The sequence below is a fragment of the Adelges cooleyi genome, unplaced genomic scaffold (genome assembly GCF_023614345.1).
Source record: "Adelges cooleyi isolate 19-005CV unplaced genomic scaffold, UGA_ACOO_1.1 ACOO_flye_CR_arks_rails_tigmint_CR_PRNA_108, whole genome shotgun sequence".
Classification (NCBI taxonomy): domain Eukaryota; kingdom Metazoa; phylum Arthropoda; class Insecta; order Hemiptera; family Adelgidae; genus Adelges; species Adelges cooleyi.
This window is the reverse complement of record NW_026095761.1, coordinates 5684956-5705397: the sequence shown is the minus strand read 5'-3', so window position 1 is coordinate 5705397 and position 20442 is coordinate 5684956. Positions and strand designations below refer to the sequence as shown.

The 20442-nt window shown below is 36.9% G+C and overlaps 1 protein-coding gene across 1 annotated transcript in view; it reads left to right on the top strand.

Moving 5' to 3' along the window:
- The window catches only part of LOC126845855 (putative transcription factor SOX-15), a 69774-nt gene extending 51174 nt beyond the window's left edge, over positions 1-18600 (top strand). Inside the window, exons 3-4 of the mRNA XM_050584848.1 lie at positions 16004-17041; positions 17226-18600. Of these exons, the coding sequence (XP_050440805.1) occupies positions 16004-17041; positions 17226-17938 (1751 nt within the window). The 3' untranslated portion in view covers positions 17939-18600. The remainder of the gene's footprint in view (positions 1-16003; positions 17042-17225) is intronic.
- The last annotated feature ends 1842 nt before the right edge of the window (positions 18601-20442 follow it).

The following is a 20442-nucleotide window of genomic DNA, read 5'->3' as shown; positions in this document are numbered from 1 at the left end:
CCTCTCCGCAAATGACCTTTTTTTCAGTGTCGACGACCCACGGGCCACGTGCAGCGCCAATAATAATTGCAATAATATAGTGCATTATAGTGTAAACTAGGGACAGTGAGTTATTGCTAATTTTTAATTATAAAATCTTAAAAATAACTACATTTAATATTCATAGGGTAAATAGTAATAATTTCGTTCAGAAATCTAAAAGACAGACAGTAATCCAGTAATAGTAGAACAGAGAATCACTTTCCTTTAAACCACTAGTTATAAACGTCATAATTACCATATGGAGACAATGTGACGTTAATTCTCATAATACATAATATATATGTATATTTAATTACCCAGAAATCAACGATATCGTCAATAAAGTACATTTGTTTGTATAAATCATTGGCAATAGTCATTTGCCTTATTGAATATCAACTAATCGTTGTCATGTACACAATATAATGATATAAAGTCTTGACTATGTCTTCTAACAGAATATTCAAAGTTTACCAATTACTATAACATAATATTCACTATCAGGGGTTAAAAAAGTTTTAAGTTGTACCTACGGCTCTTTCCGTTCCTCGAATAGGAATAATATTGAAATGTGTCCGTCCGAAAACACAATAACTGAATTAAAAAACTTAAATTTTTGAGACGTATAAAAAAAAATGTTGTTTTAATTTCTTTTGTACTTTCATTTATTGCACAATTACTGTTCAATAATTCTTTATTTTATTATTTATCTAGATAAAAGTTTTGATTCTTCAGATATTAATGTCTTTATAGCCAAATGTTTAATATAAAATTAAGAAAATTATAATAATTAATTGACAACAGTTGAAATATAATATAAAATGTATGTGTACGAGTGTTATTATATATATAATATTATATATTATATATGTAATATATTATGTGTATATATATATATATATATATTTATATGTTTTTTTTTTCATCATTTCTTTTACCACTGGATCATCTCGGTGTATCATAATAGCATTTTACCGCCGACAACATGTCATAGGTCTGACAAATAAATCAATTATGGACATGTACTGTAAGTCGTTACATCGTAGTAACGATTAACGGCACTAATGCTGGCATTTTATACACTACTACTAATGCTCTACGGATCTATATATTTGGTAATAGGTTTGGGAGCGAATTATTAGTATTATGAGCGATTTACTTGTAAAAACGGCATTTTTTCTACACGAGTCGGGCTAGTTGATAATAATCAACTAACTATAGTATCGTCGGTATTTGGAAAACGAGTAGGCAACACGTGTTTAGTCTGAAATCGGTTTTAATTATCGATCGACAAAAAAAGATAATCGAAAAGTCATCTGTGGCTGTGGCCCGTGTAACACGTTGTTCTACCTCAAATAAACCGGTTAAATCACAATCGACCTGCGGCTCGCCTATGCTATGCTTCTTGTTTTTTTTTTATGTTCACCTGTGTTAAATTGGGTAATTTGGCGCAGCTAATTTCGCTATCGAGGTGGTTGTAATGAGTCTAGTAACGCTGTATACCCCGGGTCTTAATAGTATAACCGGCCTTTAAGATTCAACACGATTCATAGGTAAATTAGCATTAAAGCTTTCATATTTGACATTTAACGTTTACAAGTCTAACTTTTTAAAATATAAATCAGCGGAGAGGGTTATTAATTCTATGTGGGCTAGAAGACCAATTTTTGATTTTGTTATTAGAAAATTAGTTGTCCCCGAATGAAACTTTATAACAAAAATAAAAATCAATGTTTTGTAATCGACTCTGTAGAATCATTGGAAAGTGACTTGGCATTTTAATGTTTATTTGTATACAATTTGACTCTTTCCGTTCCATTTAAAGTTTAATTACAATTTTAAATAATTTATAAAAATGCCGACTGTAATTTGGTATTTTGCTCGAATAAATTATATGTATTTGTAATTATCCTTCGCCGCATTCTCGTTTTACAGTTATACGTCAAATGTTGATACACATTTTCCTTTACAGTCTACCATTTAGTTTTCAACGACTCGAGACAGGAAACCGAAATATTATGTTATACTATTATTATGTTATAACACACAAAACCCGTCACTGTATATTCTTTATATGATAAACGTTTCTCAAGGAAAGCTGTTGTGCCATCCGCGTGTACGTTGTTTTCTGCATCTTGTCAAATCGGCGTGCAAGTCATACGTGCGACGACGTGTTGGCGTACTTCTTCATGATTTCTCGGGTGTAGGTCATTGAACACAATAACAGAAAGAAGACGACAAATAGAAGTAAAATTTAAAAAAAAAATCGTCCACAATAATATTGTCATCGAGTTTAATCGCCGCGTTACTTTTCACACAGCCGACACTGCAAACGGCGGCACGTGGGTTCTAGGTATTGTTTCTTATCGGTACGCCAAAAAGATGAATTTCCACTTGCTCTACTTTTTGCTCGTTTTGAATAAAGAATAATTAATTTCGTTTTTTTTTTTAAGGCACGTTTTCCCATCGCGTCTTGACGCCCATTACATCTTTCTCGTTAATTATAAACAAAAACCGCCTTACGCTTTTCAGCAATAATTATTGTGCTATATAAGGTATAGTCCACAAGTTGTACATTTATACATACATATAACTCATGTGAGTACAATGAACATAATATTATGAGCCGGGTCACCGGCTTGTGTTCAATTAAAATCACCAACGTTGACTTACGTTCGGACATAATTACATTTTCGTAATGTGTGATGTGAGTATTGATTTTTTTTTTACTTATATTAATACATACATTTTTAAATATTTGCATCGTACAAGAGTCAAGACACACTTAAGTCAAACCGAAATAGTCATATTTTAATTAATATACGAAAATACAAATACGTGAATACACATTATACAACCTGCGAGTCGTATAGTGGACAACATGTTCAAGAAATGATTTGTGTTCATTGAACAATAATGAATGACCCCCCCCCCGTATGTCTGTACATTTTTTCCAAAAACGCCGAAGTCACGTTACGTTTACAACAACAATGTTCAATTTGAGTAATATTATACTGTCTTAAAGTTTTAAGTCATACAGTTATAGCCAAATCCTATTGTTGCTAACTGTTTTAGTTATCAATTTTACACAGATTTAAATTTGATACGTGTAATACATTTTATGACATTTATTAAAATATATACTTATAGCCGAGGCATAAATATGTTAAAACTTACTATTCTAAGTTGTATAGCAATCTAAACGATTTATACAAAAAACGTCGAACTTCGAATTTTAAACTATCACTCAATCTATGTAAATTACAAATGTTTATTATATTTTTACTTTTCATTAAAAGCATTGAATGGCGGTTAAAATTAAAAACTGTCAACAATTTTTGAAAAGGCTATTTTTCAAAGATGATTAGGTGGGATATATGTTTCGTCACTGCGACACATTCATACTGGACGTACTGTGTAGTTACATCTGTAATCAGGTATTTTCCATATCACCTGCGTGGACACTAATTTCCCTTCGCCGTCGCTGTTATTAATGAATGTGTATTATTATTATTATTATTAAAGGTGTAGCGGCGTTGCAAAAATTTGCCATACCGACATTTCCGAGAAACGATAAGTTTATGGTGCCAAAACACAATAGTTGTTTTTTTTATACATTAATCGTCGGTTTGACTTTTCGCGGTAAGATAATAATTAAACAATGAAAGTAAAACTAATAAAAAAATTATAAATTTAAAAAAAATCAAATATATCATATATGTAACTCCAATAAATGTGTATACCTATAACCCACTATCGCCAACCGGATTGAAGAAAAAAAAAAGGTAATAGATACATTTCTAAAGTAGTAATTTTTGTTATTAATACAATATCAAACGCCGTCTCAGCCGTTTTTCTTTTTGCCAACGTGTAGGCTGAACCGCGATAACGGTTCGTTCCCCATACTGAACATCTTCCCTAGTATACGGGTATATTATTATTTCCGAGAACTCCCAAGTAAAACAATAAATAACATTTGGTGCGGTGCAAAAAATAACAAAATGAAACGAGCGAAACGAAAGAAATCAATTCCCCGTCGTCGTTTTTCTTCTTATTCGAAACGATCTTGGGGTCGCCGCTCGACGCTGTTCGTCGAGTGCATGTGTGACTCTAAGTTGCTGCAGCAGCGTGGGCTTTGCTTAAGTATTATAACTTGTGCACAAACGCAAGCATTAGCCTATAAATACACTATCTGCAGATGACGATAAAAGGTCGGCGACGCGACAACAAACCGGGACATCGCCTACATCTTTGAGAGAAGAAAATAACTTCATTGTCTTATCTATTATATTTTCCACCTCTGCGTGAGTCGCTCGTCGTCCACTTGTAGCTATTATTCCGAGCCGCGACTTAAACTTTACATCCTTATGTCACCGCCGTGCGGTAGCGAGGAAGTCATCACAGCCATATTATCACTTGACACACATTTTGCCATCCTGGATCCCGCGTGGGCGGCACGTGATTCATATTATACATCCCTCAGGTTGTCGTGTGCCAACCGCAACGGAAACCATCCATTTCAAAGCGTACCCGTCGACAAATATGACTTCATCGTTGAATGTAATTCTTTGCCAGCTCCCGAGTATTGTGTATTTTACTCATACATCTTATATTATGTCTAGCATGCATTAACAATAATTCAAGATAAATGCTGATAACCTCAGCTATGGACCTATGAACCAGAAACAGCAATCGATAGTGTTACAAATTATTTTCTCTATTTTAGTTTATTTTAAAGTCGGATGATAACTAAGAGACTAGTGTTAGCTAACTATATTATATTAAAGTATATCTTTTATGGTGAAATACATGGTAGTATTTACACAGGTTATAACAAAAAAGTTAAAACTCTACAAGTTTTCATTAGTTATTCAAGTCATATATCATCAAATAAGTAATAAGTAGGTACATTATTAATATACGCTGTTCACTTTTTAGTAAAGTAACGTCTAGTCTTATTGTTATCATACGACTTTAAAATAAATGGAAATAGTAAAAATAATTTGATTGCTGTTTCTGGTTATTACACCCATAACTGAGGTTATCACCATTAATCTATCAATTATATGTATTATATTTTAAAGGACTACCGCTGGTAAAATGGAAATAGACATTGACCTCTGTATTTAATTTAGATTTATGTTCCATCCCATAACATGTTTATAAATTATAAATAATAATTTTAAAATAGGTTTCATTCAAGAAAATGTTAAATTGTTTTTTAAAATAACTTTGACTTGTTAAATATGATTTAGTAACTTGTCCAGCCATTGTTTAACCATCACAATATGGTAGGTCATATTTCGGTTTATTTTAATAATTTTCCAATAAAAAAAAGAATAACTTTGTTGATGTTAAATTATTGTAAGCACGTTAACATTAAGTTGAAGGTAATTTGAAAACGCCATACACGCCTTACTGATTACATATTTTATGTTGGTGTAGGTCAAAAAAAGCCATTGAATGTGCCCGCATAGCTAATAAAAATACTAATAGTTGTGTTTGGAATAACTTTTAGAGAGTTTCTATTCGCTTAATATAATTTATTATTATGCAACTTTGAGTGATTCATTTTAAACGAGTTTTAATTCTGTAAAAACAATTAAGCTCTGAAATGAGAAACAAAGATAGTTGTAAACATTTTAAAAAAATCTCATAATATGCTGTCATCAATAATTTATGTACCTACCCGTTTATACAAACTTTGAGGTTGATTACACAATTTTGATTTATATTCGGTGTACACCTTGATTTGTGTTGTTAACATTACCCGAAGTTATGCATTTATGTATATGATATTATTAGGTTAAATTATGAGGGTTTCGCAGAAAGTAAAAGGGGGAAGCACCTATTATGATGTGTACAGATTAGGTACTGTTACAAATTTAAATTTAAAACGTCAATTTAATCGGGTTGTTATTTTAATGCAAACTATAAGTATATTAAAAGTATATAACTATAAGTTTTAAAATATTTAAACCCGTCTCGTGTTGGCTATATTATGAAAACAAATGGCATAAAACGCCGATGCATTATTAAAATTGTAATATTGTGTTATGCAAATTTAAACACTACGTGTGTTTTGCGTCGACACGGTCACTTAACTACTACTAAAAAAAAAGATAAATTTAAAATATACTATAGCTATAATAAATATTGTAGAGACACTTAATAAAAAATCTATTTTTATAATTTACGTGAAGTGTAATTTATGTATATGAATCATAATCACAAAATAACCTGAAGGACAGTTTCCAAGAATTATATTTGTCTTCTGGTAGATAGATTTACTATACTTGTGGCTAGATAGTATACAAAGCTAATTACCCTGTTTTACTTATTTCTGGCGATACTGGCATTTCCTAACCGGAAAATGTGCGATAGATCCTGGGTACTTATTTTCCTAGGTCCTTTTCAAAATTATTGTTAATAAATCGAAATTATAAACAAGAACTAATACACGGTTGAGCCAGCTAAATGTTTATTTAAGTTAAAGCAACTATACATTTATTATGCCAATATATTATTAAACATAATTTTATGTAATCCGATTGTATATTTTACTGTAGATCTACCATGGTCGTTTGTTTTCGAGAACCGCATAAGACGAAGGAGCCGTTGCACGGTTTTGTTTAGTGTTAAGGGGGACTGGTCACGTGCCACATGTGACACAATAATATAATTGTATATAGTCGTTTGACGTGGACTAATCTGCCAGCGGTGGCGTTGTCGCGGTTTTCCGGTGACAACCGCACCGTCAACGTATCTACCCGTTTCTATACATCCTATGAGAAGAAGACGTCGAGTGAAATGAAAAAAAAAAATAGTGAAAAACATAAGCAATACGCCTTCTAATTTAAATAAACGTCCGATGCGTCGTCGCTGTATGTATATATACATATAATATAGGTGTTCTTTGGATAGGTGCGGAAGCGGTGGTGGTTGTACTAGTGCACACGAACAGGGTAGGGCGCCAAAGTAAACGACGATAATAATAAAAAAATAATAATATTATCATTATTATCGTGTGACGGCGGTGCGGGACGAGGTTAAAATGTAATTTATCATAGACGAACCGTATATGCGAAGGAGAGAAAAAAATGAATATATTACTTATACTCCGGTTCAGTTAATAATAATAATAATAATAATCCTCTTCTCGTGTGTGTGTGTGTCTATACGCCAGTCGCCAAGGATATATTATGAGGATAGGCGACCCACGCGGACTTAGGCCATTGTTATCGTCGTCGGCGTTGAGTCGTCCTCGTCGTCTTAGCGGTCCGAGATAAATAACCGACCGGGGCGGTTTCCTGATTTCACAAGTGAGCGAGTGTGTGTGTATCCAAACAATAATAATCCTGGATGGAAAAATAATATAGTTAAGTGCCCCCACGGTAAAAAAAAAACTCCACCACAGAGTTTCCGGTCGGCGCTCTTCCTATTCCGTCCATCACTCACACGGTCGTTTTTCCAGCCGCAATAGACCGTCCCTGGGATTAGGAGATCAGTCGGCTAGGTGAAAGTATAAATACAATAGATACATCCTGATTATATTCAGGTAAACACTCCGTTCGAATAACTCACGATATTTTGTAATATTATGCTTACAAGCACAAGAATCGACTTACTGATTTTCATATTTTTACTTTATGGATTATGGCAGAAGCTTTTGTAAGCTGCATATTTTTTCTCGAGACGTTAATTTCACCGACCACCGCAATATTTGTACAGCTTCATGTTGTATATCCATATCACAAATAGAGAAACCTAGAGCTGGCCATTATTGTCTATAAGCTATAATATCTTTTTGTTATCCGAACGAACGTTTAACCTTCGACTCGTGTGAACTCTTTATTTACTCATTTTCTTGGAATCAAGTGCGATGTTACAGTTGATTAAAAAAAAATACTATGCACGCAATTAACGCAGGAAAAAACATAATACTCTATACTCTTTATTATTATTATTAACAGGCCCCGGACACTGATAAAATTAAAACCATTATAACTAAATAAATAGATAGCTCGAAAGCTTAAACTTTGTTAAATTTCTACAACAGCTTTGAGCCGAATATTGGTGACTATAGGAAGACTACTTGATATATCCTCTGCAGTACAACTATTTTAGATTATGTCCAGAACCTACAGACTGTCGTCCCTTGCGGCCGATTGAAGCGGTTCGGACTTTATTAAAATACCTTATTATAAAATGCAATCGTCAATAATAATAACTAAACGATAGTATAGTGACAATGCACATGGGGGGGGGGGGTTGGACATTTGCGGTAATTGCGTCTTGCCAGTATTGGGTTCGTGTATAATAATAATAATATAATATGTGTGTGTATTATATATATATATATATATATATATATGTGTGTGTGTGTGTATTCAACGATAAAAATTCTGATCTTCCTCACGACTCTTTCCATCTCACCACCTCATAGCGCTCCCGGGCAGATATATATATGTATTTTTTTAATACTTTAGATATCAGCTATAGTGCGTATACCTTGGTGCTCGGGCTCGACTTAACTGACCCCGAGTATGGCTCGGTGCGTAAAGTTCCACAACCGCATATAGCGTAGGTATATACTGTAATTACCGTTTTTTAGTCTCTTTGGTCTGTTCGGTATCTTCGTCGTTAGAGATAAAAATCTATCCGAGAGCCGTGTTACGCGCCGCACACACACACATACAACCAACGGCGGCGGCGAAGACAACGTGTAAGCGTAGGTACCTTCATATATGTATATTGTATTATGTGTGTATATATAAACGGTATTATCTATTATAATGCTTTCGCAGACGCCGCCGCTTCTGCCGGACCCGGTATAAATGGGCGACTGCGGGGTTGTCAATTAAAATTGCTTTTTATATAATATAATATAGGCGGCGGTCGTGTGATCGCGGCTAAAAAGAAACACACTGCTCTTAAAGACGGTAATAATATATATTATTATAATAATATATATATATATGTGATACGCGCACGCGCGAGCGTGATTCATGTGTTACATATATATATATGTATCTATATCCATTTATGTAACGAGTAAATAGGGAGAAAAAATATAAATTCGCTGGGCAATTATATCGTGGTGAGGTTAGTCCAGAAGCGGTCTTGGGAGACGATCAAAGTGGGCAATATCGTTAAAGGCAAACCCGTTGACGTGTTGGCTGACCGTTTTTTTATTTTGCATTGGCCGACACGTTGGCGTTTTTTGTTTGGCTAATAAACCGTCACCGCACTCGATGAAAAAACATATTATGTTTATACGTTTACCTGCGAATACCTCTATTGGGTCGCTAACTTAAACGGAGACTACAGATATTTTGACGATTAGATTTTCATCATCTTAATTTAAATCTACTACTTTAACTTTATATGTAATACAATTATTTGCAATATGTTCAGGACTACCGTTACGATTTAATTGTGTAAACAATAATTTTACGTTGAAAATTTGCATTTTTAATCGCATAGTGACTTATTAAAATTAATTTTTAAGTTAAAATAGGTACAACGAGTAAGTCACTGCTAAAAGTCTTTTTAGTTCCGGAATTTCTTTTTCGAACGGTTTTGGTTGGCTGTTGTCACGTGCATAGGACCCAAGGCCCCCCCCCTACATAGCATAAGACGGTCCTGCATCTAAACGCCATCTATGCGGCGACTTCTCGTGACGTTTAATGTTTACATACTAAGTAAACATGTATTAAACAAGATAATTTGTGTTGCCACAGTGAACAATATTCAAAAACCGTTTTAGTCGCGTCACTTTTGTCGAAAGGGTGTGCGTACTGCGTTCCTGTACACAATAATAATAATAATTATAGTGATTATCATGGACAAGATCACCTCTTCAAGATTTACCTCTTGATCGGTTATCCGATTTTTTTTTTTTAATTTTGTAATTAAACCGCATTAATTGTGGCGGCGCTACACTTGTGTTGTTGTTGTTATTGGATTTTGTGTGTGTCGAACTGGTGCGCGCGGTTATAATAACGGTCGATGAGGCGATTCTGTGTCGCGGTAAGACTGTGGTCTCAGCGTGCCGTCTTCCTCGCCGGGTGGTCGGCTAAGACAAGAGGGGCAGCCCACCCGCCGATCGCGCTTCTAACGCCACCGTCGACCACATTAAACGGCACCGACCGCGGGCTTTACACCATTAAGTACCCTCCTCTTTGGGGCGCTCTAAAAAAGCCGACGCGGCGTCTCTGGTGTTGTTGTTTTTACCAAAACGCGACCCGTAGTCAAATATTCTATAGCCGTTCAAATTACGTTTCGATTAGCCGCCTATTGTCTACTATATAGGTGCATCTATTGTTCATCGATGGACCACTCTGGAAAAAAACCGCGTTCCTCGAGTTTCAGTAAATCGACTTATGTTGAAGGTTTTTTTTTTGGAAAACAGAGCCGAATTTTGAAAACGTGGCCCGATGAAACACAGTTGAAAATACGGACGTAGTAAATTAAGTTGCAATCGACTGAGCTTGTCAATTGTAGTATTATCATCGCAGAGACAGAACAGAGGACTAATAGAAGAGACGGTATTATAGTTTGACAATGATAGGTGTTTTATTTTAAATTATAGTTGGCAATAACCCGGGATTTTTGTTAAAAGCCCAAACCAATTTTTTCTGGGTATACATAAATTCAATACAAACCTAATTTTTGGCTTTTACCTAACTCATTTGTCAGAAATCATATTATCATATAAGATTTTTTCAAAAATCCACCATAGTAAATAAGTTTTGAAACTTAATAGAAAGCAGTTTTTTTGCACGATCGTTACAAAATAGTCAATCACAAGACGACAAAAAAAAGTCAATCCGGTGTAGGCGACAAACTGTAACGAAACGCTTCCGGGCTACTCATTAAAACCATCTGCTGTTCGACATGCGATAAACGGAACTTGGCTTGCTCGCTTGTTTCTTATTCGTGCTGTCGAAAATATTACATAGGTATTACACAGTTTTGCTTTTGACCCACGCGCATATCTATCTCGCACAGTCCGCCAATTATTAAACCAACACATCGCGTGGGCCACGCCAATTCGATAAAACAGTACTACTCAATCGCCGGCTATTTATGATGCATTTAACGGTTTAATGTAAATCTAAACAAAACGGAAAAGCTGTAACGAGCACACTAAGGGGATCGTGGGATTACCGAAGTGACAGGCAGCTAAAGGAATACATTTATTATGCGCACATGGAATTGCGGCTCTTGGAATTTGATTTTTCACAAATTAACCGAATTTGTGTACCTAAACTTATAATATTCTGACCGACGATAGTATAATGTGTTATCGTGTTGCTTGACTTTGCCGCAGTCATCGTGAATCGGAGACAGCACGCGGCGAGAGAATCCAATATAAGTACAAGAGCTGATAAACGCCTTGTTTGGTCGGTTATACAGGCATCCCACGGTGTCCATTATTAATGATCCGCGGGCCCGTCACATCACTTCACACCTTTACGCCAGTCATTAAACCCATCTTCTTCGCGTCCGCCCTCCTCTCAGCATCATATTATAATACACATATATATATCACCGTACAACACTGGGTAATAAAATAATATATTACAAAAAGATATAGGTACCTTTAATAAAGTCCATTTTGTTATTTCGTTTTCTCAAATCAATTTGTTCACAATTATCAAATATTTCGTGTATCAATCACCCGTCGACACCTACAACACTAGAGACGTTGTGACCTGTGACCGGGTTAGCGGTATTATTATTATTATTTTACCAATTTATAAAAGCGAACCGCGCCGCCGTCGTAATGGTCCAAACAAAAACTCGCAGTAATCGTTCAAATATACATTTTTCTCATTTGTTCGCCAAAGATCCCCCGCGGTCTTCTGGGACTTTCCATTAGGTCCAATAAGACTACATTGCAAACAGTCTGTTTGATGTATTTAATATCCCGTTATTATTTAAATCAACGTACGATTAATGACTTGGCTATCAAATTATTTATCAAGGTTCGAGCCAATGATTTCCAAAAATCCATAAATAGACAGACCAACTAAAATGATGGTCAATATAAGGATACAACACATTTATAGTTATAGAATAACTAAATTGATAACATTCAATTGACTGGACTATATGTTATCACAACTAGAAATATAATATGTCCAATAATGTATTGTGTCTATATAAAACATAATTTCGAGTCTAAGCTCCTCAAATCAATAATTAGAATATATGTTTTCGTCTAAAACATAAATCTATTTCTTTTCTCACATATTTTACAATGTCAATTTCGACTTGGGTCATTTGATTTTGACATGTCGATTTCCGTCCGTTTCCAACGACTGTTGGTTTTCCAGCAATTCTAACATATGGGCCGACAACACAAATTGATCTTCGGCAGACTTGTGGTCGTCGTCCAAAGCGTCGTATTCGATTTCAAAATCTACTCCTAAAGCGCACCGGCAAAACGACAACACCAAACTGACGGCCCAAGACGCGTGCAACACCCAAAGCAACGCCTAAGACGAACGGTATACAACAAGATATGGTTTAACAAATACCCTTTCGGCTTTCGTTCTATCGGTCCGTTGTAAAATATGATGATAATGATAATAATAATAATATTTGGGTTTGTTTGGAGGTTCGTGTATAGTGTAATGGAAACGAAAACAGACGATTAATAACGCTCTCGTCCGTTCGAACAATAGTGGTTGGACGAAAAACAAAATGCAATTCACGATTGTTATTACACGTGGATGACGTTTTCGAAAAAGCATTATCAATTTCACGTTTAATATAATATGTATAACCCGGCTAAATATTAATAATGGTATACCCATATTATAAGCTGTAGGTTTTTTTCTCTCAAACGATATCCCTACAAGTATTACACTACATTATAATTGGGACACCTTTTTACACCGTCGAATGTATTTAATTGTACATATATTATATTCTGTATACTTACTATGCAATAGTAATAAGCCGGTTTCAGATGATCGTTGCTAAAGAAACACACACAAATACAGCTGTTATTTAAGCTAATTGTAAGATTTTTGTTTTTGGAATTAGTTTTTGTTTTGTTTACAAATATGTTCGATATTCGTCTTCGATCGGTAACAAAACGACGCTGTCCTGGAACCTCCAAAATCCATTAGTGACAATCAACGTGGCGTTTAGCGTTTTGAACCAAAATAACGCGTTGAACAGAATCGACCAGAACACGATCTTCCATTGACCCACGAACACGCTAATCCCACGATATACCAGAAAATGATACACCCGTATTATATTGTACAACCTAACCCGTCCAGTGCACGTGTGCCCACCAAGTCCCCAAAGTCGCAGTGTAAAAAACGGTTAAAAAATTCACTTTAGTGGCCAAGTTCGTAATCGTTGTACCAGACAAGTTATACCAGGCCAGTATGTTGAATTAAACAAAAATAGTGTTTTGATTGATAATGGCGGATCGGGCACCTTGACGACTCGAGTTTCTTGGAGATACACCGTCTGTGCATTTCTTACTTGTCATCGGCCATGGACTTAGGCAACACGGAACCGCCGCGGCCAAATTGCACGTACAACGGGATCCAAATGGTGGAGAAGACAAACGACATTATGGGAACGGCGAACCCGTAGTTACAGTATTCGTTCGTGAACCAAGCATCGTTGTCTAACAGCTGCTTGCCGTACATGTCGGTGGACCCCTCAGAGTGGTAGACCATCATCTCGTTGTACAGGAAACACTTATAGTCGGACAGCACCACCGTCTGGTAGAACATGGTGCCACCGATAAGTCCAAACACCGCAGTGACCACGAACATGACCGTCTGCGACCAGCACCAAGCGGCCGCCACTAAATCGGAATCCTTGTCAATCACTCTGGCCACCATACCGGAACTTAAGGCACGTCAAAAAAACAGAGAAACCCTTTTGATGTATTAAAAAGTTTAAAACCGTACAACCGCGGAACGGATTTACGAGTTGCTACAGTAACAATAACAAGCAATGTCCAAACATTTTTCCCGGTTTATGGCTGTTGTGCTCTCTTATGGCATTCTTTGCACTTTGCTCTTCTTCGACAAACAAAAGAAACAGCTGTTATTGAAATACATGTAGGAAGAACCTGAGTTTGGTCGGACTGCAACCAAATTGACATAACCCCTCAGCGATACATTCAACAAATGTTTTAAACATATTTGTTTTATATATAAACGCACATTGTATCATACCATATATAATACTATTCTTGATGTACTATAATTAACCTACTGAGTACTGTTGAATAGCAACTAGCATCGTCTGTCGCCCGTTAAATTGTACCGGCTGGGTCTATACACCTCTCTACAAACGTCTCTACTTCGCTACTTTGTGTGGGATAAAAATTGTGTCTATACTCGAAGATCAAATATGATAACTATACAATTCGGGCTCTGGTGTTTATTTTTCGGTTAACATCTACCCCAACGGCCGGTGTCCGCTTCTGGATTTATTTTCCCGATTTCCCGCACCGATTATATCTCACACCTCCGGGATTAACGGCTGCCCCCGTGGGGGGGTGTGGCCGCATCCCTCGAACCGGTCCGGTGCCCGACAAACAATCGATCAGTAGCCAAATCCCGTGTGTACTGTGACACGTTTTCGATAAGCCGCCCCGAGTGTGTGTATCATACACAGTACGTGCTCAGGTTGGGTTATATTATAAGATTTATGACGTTTCGGCTTATACTTTGCCCGTGTGGCGCTAACCGCACCGTCTGATGGCGTTTCCCGGAGTCTCTTCCCATTGCAGGGGGCGACGATAAATGATCAACAACATTCACTGGCGATTGTAACAACCCAAAGCGATCTCAGTCTTCGTTGGTTTCATCTCCGGCATATAATGTTAGAAGGGCAATATTAACTTTGCCGGTTAAAAAAAAGTACTACTAACTACCGCGATGATCAGGACGGCTTAACTACATGGTAAATGTGTTCACGCCTTTGGTGCGTACACACATTATTTCCGGCGGATTTTTTGTCCTATTTCGGTGCAATCAAGCCAGAGTAATATAAATAATTTAATACCGAAAATGAAAAAACATACACACATACGAGTCGGTCACGATAATAATTCCTCTGCGGTGGCTGTTCGAAGACAACTCGTTATGGAAATCGGCTATATACCTACCTACCCAACGCAGTCTACACGTACATGTATATTATAAATTACAACACGGACATGACAGTACCCAAGCTAGGTATAGCCACTGAGTAGAATACACCCGGCGCTACACAGTACAGAAATTAATTTTCTCTTTTGACAACGGTAGTCTTGAACACGATTTAGAATCAACACCGCGTCGCGTGCTTACCCCGGCACCGACCAGAGCCAGGACACTATTTCCTAAAATAGCATAATATACTACTATCAAACGTACTAAACCGCCTAATGATTTGCAGCGTTATGCCTGATGTATTATTATCGCTTATACATGTATTTCCTTAGGCGATTTTGAGGTTCAAATGAAAAATAATATTTTTTGTCGTTTTTTGTATTTTGTTTGTACATTTCAAAGAACCAAAAAATATGCGATACCCAAAAAGAATATTACTACGCTGCAGTTTCGTCATAAATGTTTAACGGCTCTACGCCAACACAGTCTAACAGCTAAAATTATTGTACGACATAGGGCCACGTTTCCGTCAGCATCTTATGCTATTAATTATGTTACCTGTTTTTCATACACGTTTAACGTCTGGGTATTCCCTAACAATTTAGGCTCCGACGGTTTATTGGATTTGGCAGCTTACAACTATTATAGCATCTGTTAAAAAATATATTTTTCAAAAACTCGTTTTGATCCCAAAGCGATATGCCGTTCTAGATAGACTTAATAGTACTAAAATATTTTACCTGGTTGTTCGAAACGTGCATTTAAAAAAATTATTGTTATTATTATCAAATATATTAACAATAATAATAACGGCAATGTTTGTATTTTTTTGTTAACAGGTAAAAAATGGCGAAGTCTAACGCCGCAAGACCGTCGACCGTACGTGGAAGAAGCTGAACGTTTGCGGGTAATACATATGCAAGAGCATCCCAACTACAAGTATAGGCCACGGCGGAGGAAGCACAACAAACAGCGAGCGGGATCACCCACGTCGGCTACGACCGCAGCGGCCGCGGCAGGCCACTCGCCTAACGCTAGGCGCCCCAACTCGGTGGGACAGGTGAAGCTGGTGCAGTATCCGCCCAGCTCGCCATACCAGAGCTCGTCGTACTCGTCGCCGGCCATGCACCAGCCGTACGCGTACCAGCCGTACAGCCCGTCCAAGACTACTTCGCCGTACTACCCGAACAGCGAGAGCCCGTATTCGCCGATCAGGGTGTCCGAAGTGATCACGCCCGAATCGTCGCCCACGTGCAGTCCGGACCCCGACAAGCCTTCCACGGTCGCGACATCGGCCGACGAAGCCGCCCCTTCGGCAGTCGACAACAATAACGGTCGAGCGACCAGCAAGACGCCCACGCTGCCCACGCCCGAACTTTCACCGATGGAACCGCCGACCAAAGACCACCACCAATACAGGGCCGAAGTCAAGTACGAGCCCGATGATTTCGCCGGTTACTATGGCCAGAAACAATCGGCAACGGCCGCCAACAATAACAACCACCATCGTCAGTTCAACAACAACATTCAGACGTCGTCCTATCAACCGGCGCCAGGCTCCATAGCCGCCATGGGGGTAGCCAAGGGTATGGTGATGATGTGTACCAACCAACGGTTGGCTTACGAACATAACAGTATCGTGACCGGTACGTTTTACCCGCCTATCGCCACTTCTCAAGACCAACAGGTGCTGGGGCCCAGTTCACAACACCACCATCAACAGCAGCAACAACAACAGCAACAACAACAGCAGCAACAGCAACAACAACCACATTACGCCAATAGACCGTTCTATTCAACAAGCGGATTACACGCCGGCGGTACCGTGTACACTAGCAGTAGTCCGTCGACGGCCAGACAATCGGACGCCTACCATGGTATGTATTTTTTTTTTTTTTTTGTAATGAATTTAATGCCGAGTTGCGAAAAAAAACTAAATTTAACAATTAACTGAACCATTACGGATCACTTTTTAAAAATGCTTACGCAACACGGTATAGTATATGAAATGAAAACGATTGTTCTTACATATTATTATTATTATTATTATGATGTTTACAGCGGTCGGAAACATGTTACAAGAAGATCATCACATGACGTCGTTGCAACAACCCAACAACGACTACCATCACGGCGGTAACGGGGAAATGATGGAGATGAGCTTTATGGGCGGCAGCCATCATCAGTCGCCGTCCGAAATGCTGCTGGGCACCCTGCAGCGACCCCGATCTCAGCAGTCCGACTTGGACGCGGCGGCCGGCGGCAACGGCGGCAACAGTGAATTGGACCGGTATCTCAAGTACATGACCGGTCACCAGCAACCGGACAACAACCACAACTATCAACAACTACAACAGCATAACATGTTCGCTCAACCGTCGCCACACCACCACCACCATCAACAGCAGCACCAACAGTACAGCTCGTATTATTCACAGCCCATGCAGCACTTGCACCAACAACAAAATGCCGCCGCCGCCGTAGACGCTCATAACCACGCGCATCACCACACGACTTATCTGCTCAACAATTGCATCAAAACAGAATTCGGCCACGGGTACGCTACGGCCACCGCGGTGGACAGCGGCGGAGGCAGCCACCCGCAACACTATCCGGACGTGCAAAATCTTCCGGCCACGACTAACATGCAGAACGTGGCGGCGGCCGCTGCTGCTGCGGCTGCAGCCGCCGGTCAGGTGTTGGCCGGCGGTAAGCCGGATGAAGACTTCAGCGTCATATTGGCGGACGTCAGAAAAACTTGCTACAGCAGTTGAATGCTAATCGGTAGTGTGATGAGGTAGAAGCTGCAAGTAGCAGTTCTAGATCTAGATTCTAACATATAAATATAAGCCGTGGTCTGGTTGAGTTTCAAAAGTGCTTCAAATCAAATTAATGTTCGTCTCGTTATGATGTCCGCAGGTTTAGATGTAATCAATGATCTTACTACTGTTGAGGTCCGTTATCTTATAGCTGTTTACTTATGTGGAACGAATAAGACTATTATTAATAATAATTATATTGAATCTAAATGTGTAAAACCCTTTCTGCGATTTGTCATCATGTAAACATGTTTTTTTTTATATACCTAAACCATACTTATTACAAACTGCATATTAAATACATTGCAATTACGGGACTTTTTCACGATATTTTCACTTTTCTGATGTTGACATAATGTATACGAAGGGTTATTTTAATTTCCACGATCGCAGGGTATTTATATTATGGTTAATGTTTATTTTATTGTATGCCTTATTCGAGACAAAACGATACAAAGTACAGTGCAATAACACGTATTTTAGTGTAATACCCTATAATAACAATATTATTACTATTGTTATTATTGTCAAATCTATTGTGTAAATATATTATAAATATAATATTATATAGCGCGCGGATTTTATTATGTACCTATTTGTAACGTGCAAATTACATTGTTGGCTTTGTAATTATTATATTTCGTTATTAAATGTAAATGTTTTTTTTAAATATATTATTATTATTGACATTTGTAATACTTCTAAAAGTATAGTTATATAATAAATTTTTGCACTATTCAAAGTCGTATTATTTTGTTGTATAATCATTCCTGTACGAATATAGGACACAGATTTTATTATTTATATTGTAGTGTCCAATAATGAGAAAGAGGTTCATATACGATTTACTCGTTTTGAGTATACCATTTGTTGGTAGTACCGTGCGCGAAAATGATGTCTTCTATGCAGCTGTGGATGTTGATAGCATTACCGTTAGGATCATAGGTTAGGACCTATCGGGTAAGTGTACAAATTCTCTAAGGACTGCACTCGATGAAAAAATAATAATAAAATAGCCACGCCCTGTACACTATCCATCGTTAATGCCCACCGGATCTGCTACAGACGGAGACAAAGACAGACATGTGTGATCGTAGGATTGATGTGTGTAGACTCTTAAGGACATCAACGTTCGACAACGATCCATTCACGACAATATTAAAATATGTACTGTGACTTCATAAATAGCCGTGGTTTAGTGTGTAGACACTCGATTTTGAGTTATACGGATCTCGCTTGATTCACTTTGTATCCGTGTAATATATTATGTAAAACCATTATTTCGGTCTGCCGTCATTCGAAAATGGATAAACAAATATCACTATACCAACAGAACAGTTAAATCGAGTCTCTGGTTGAAATTGCTGTAACAAAAAAAAAAACTCTAATGATTCAATAAGACAATTCAACAAAACTCTACGTCGACCCAATGTTTGCATGTTTTAAATACTTAAAAGTTTTGCAGTGGCAGTTTAACACAGCAAATCCGAGCATTAGCACTTGGGCACTTACCTGTGCGGTACCTGGCCTACTAAGTACTAACCCCTCACAAAATACAAATTATGTATCTATTAAATTTGTGTAAAACAAAAATCGAGCCAGATGTATGGTTCCTAATTCCTATACTTATTATTAAAAGTCAAGATAGGTATAAAAAAAGTATAAATACAGTTTTACTGTATTATTAAAAATTATTAGACTAAGTTAAAGAAAATTAAAAAACGCTTGAGTACTGATGAATGTTGATGATCATTTTACAACAATAATTCCACTTACAAATTACAATAATTATAATATAAATCCACCTTGGTTGAGACATTCTATAACATAATATTATGTTGATAATTAGTTTAAAAAAAACTATCAAAACATTAAAATATATGTTTATTACATAATAGTAAGATACTCAAATGAAATACGTTGTTTAATTGTTAAGTAATAACCTCAACGATAAATACTTCTTAAACTTGTTTATCAACATAAGATGTTATTAAATAAATTATATTATATTAGTACAATGTAAAAAAAATATTTATCTTTATATATAATAATTAACATATATCTGTATATGATTTTACTATGAGCCCATTAAAGTGATAATGGCCACCGTTATTTTTCGAAATTTACTCATTACAATAATTAATATTCTAATTTGTATATAGGTAACTAATCGGTTGAATCCCAAATACATATATTATAATGTATTAACTATATTATACTCGGCTTCAGTCCAAGGCTGGGCAAAAGTAAAGTTAATAAGTTAAATTTATAACGTTAAAACTAACTTAATAATAGTTATTTTTTTACCTAAATCATCAACTGCATTTTTTTTAGTTTCCAAATTAACCAACTAATTTGTTGTGCAAAAAAATAACTGGAAGAGAAAAGAAATAGTTTGGAAACAAAAAAAAAGTTTTTACGAATAAATACTAAAACTTTCTAGTGTCTACCAAACCGAT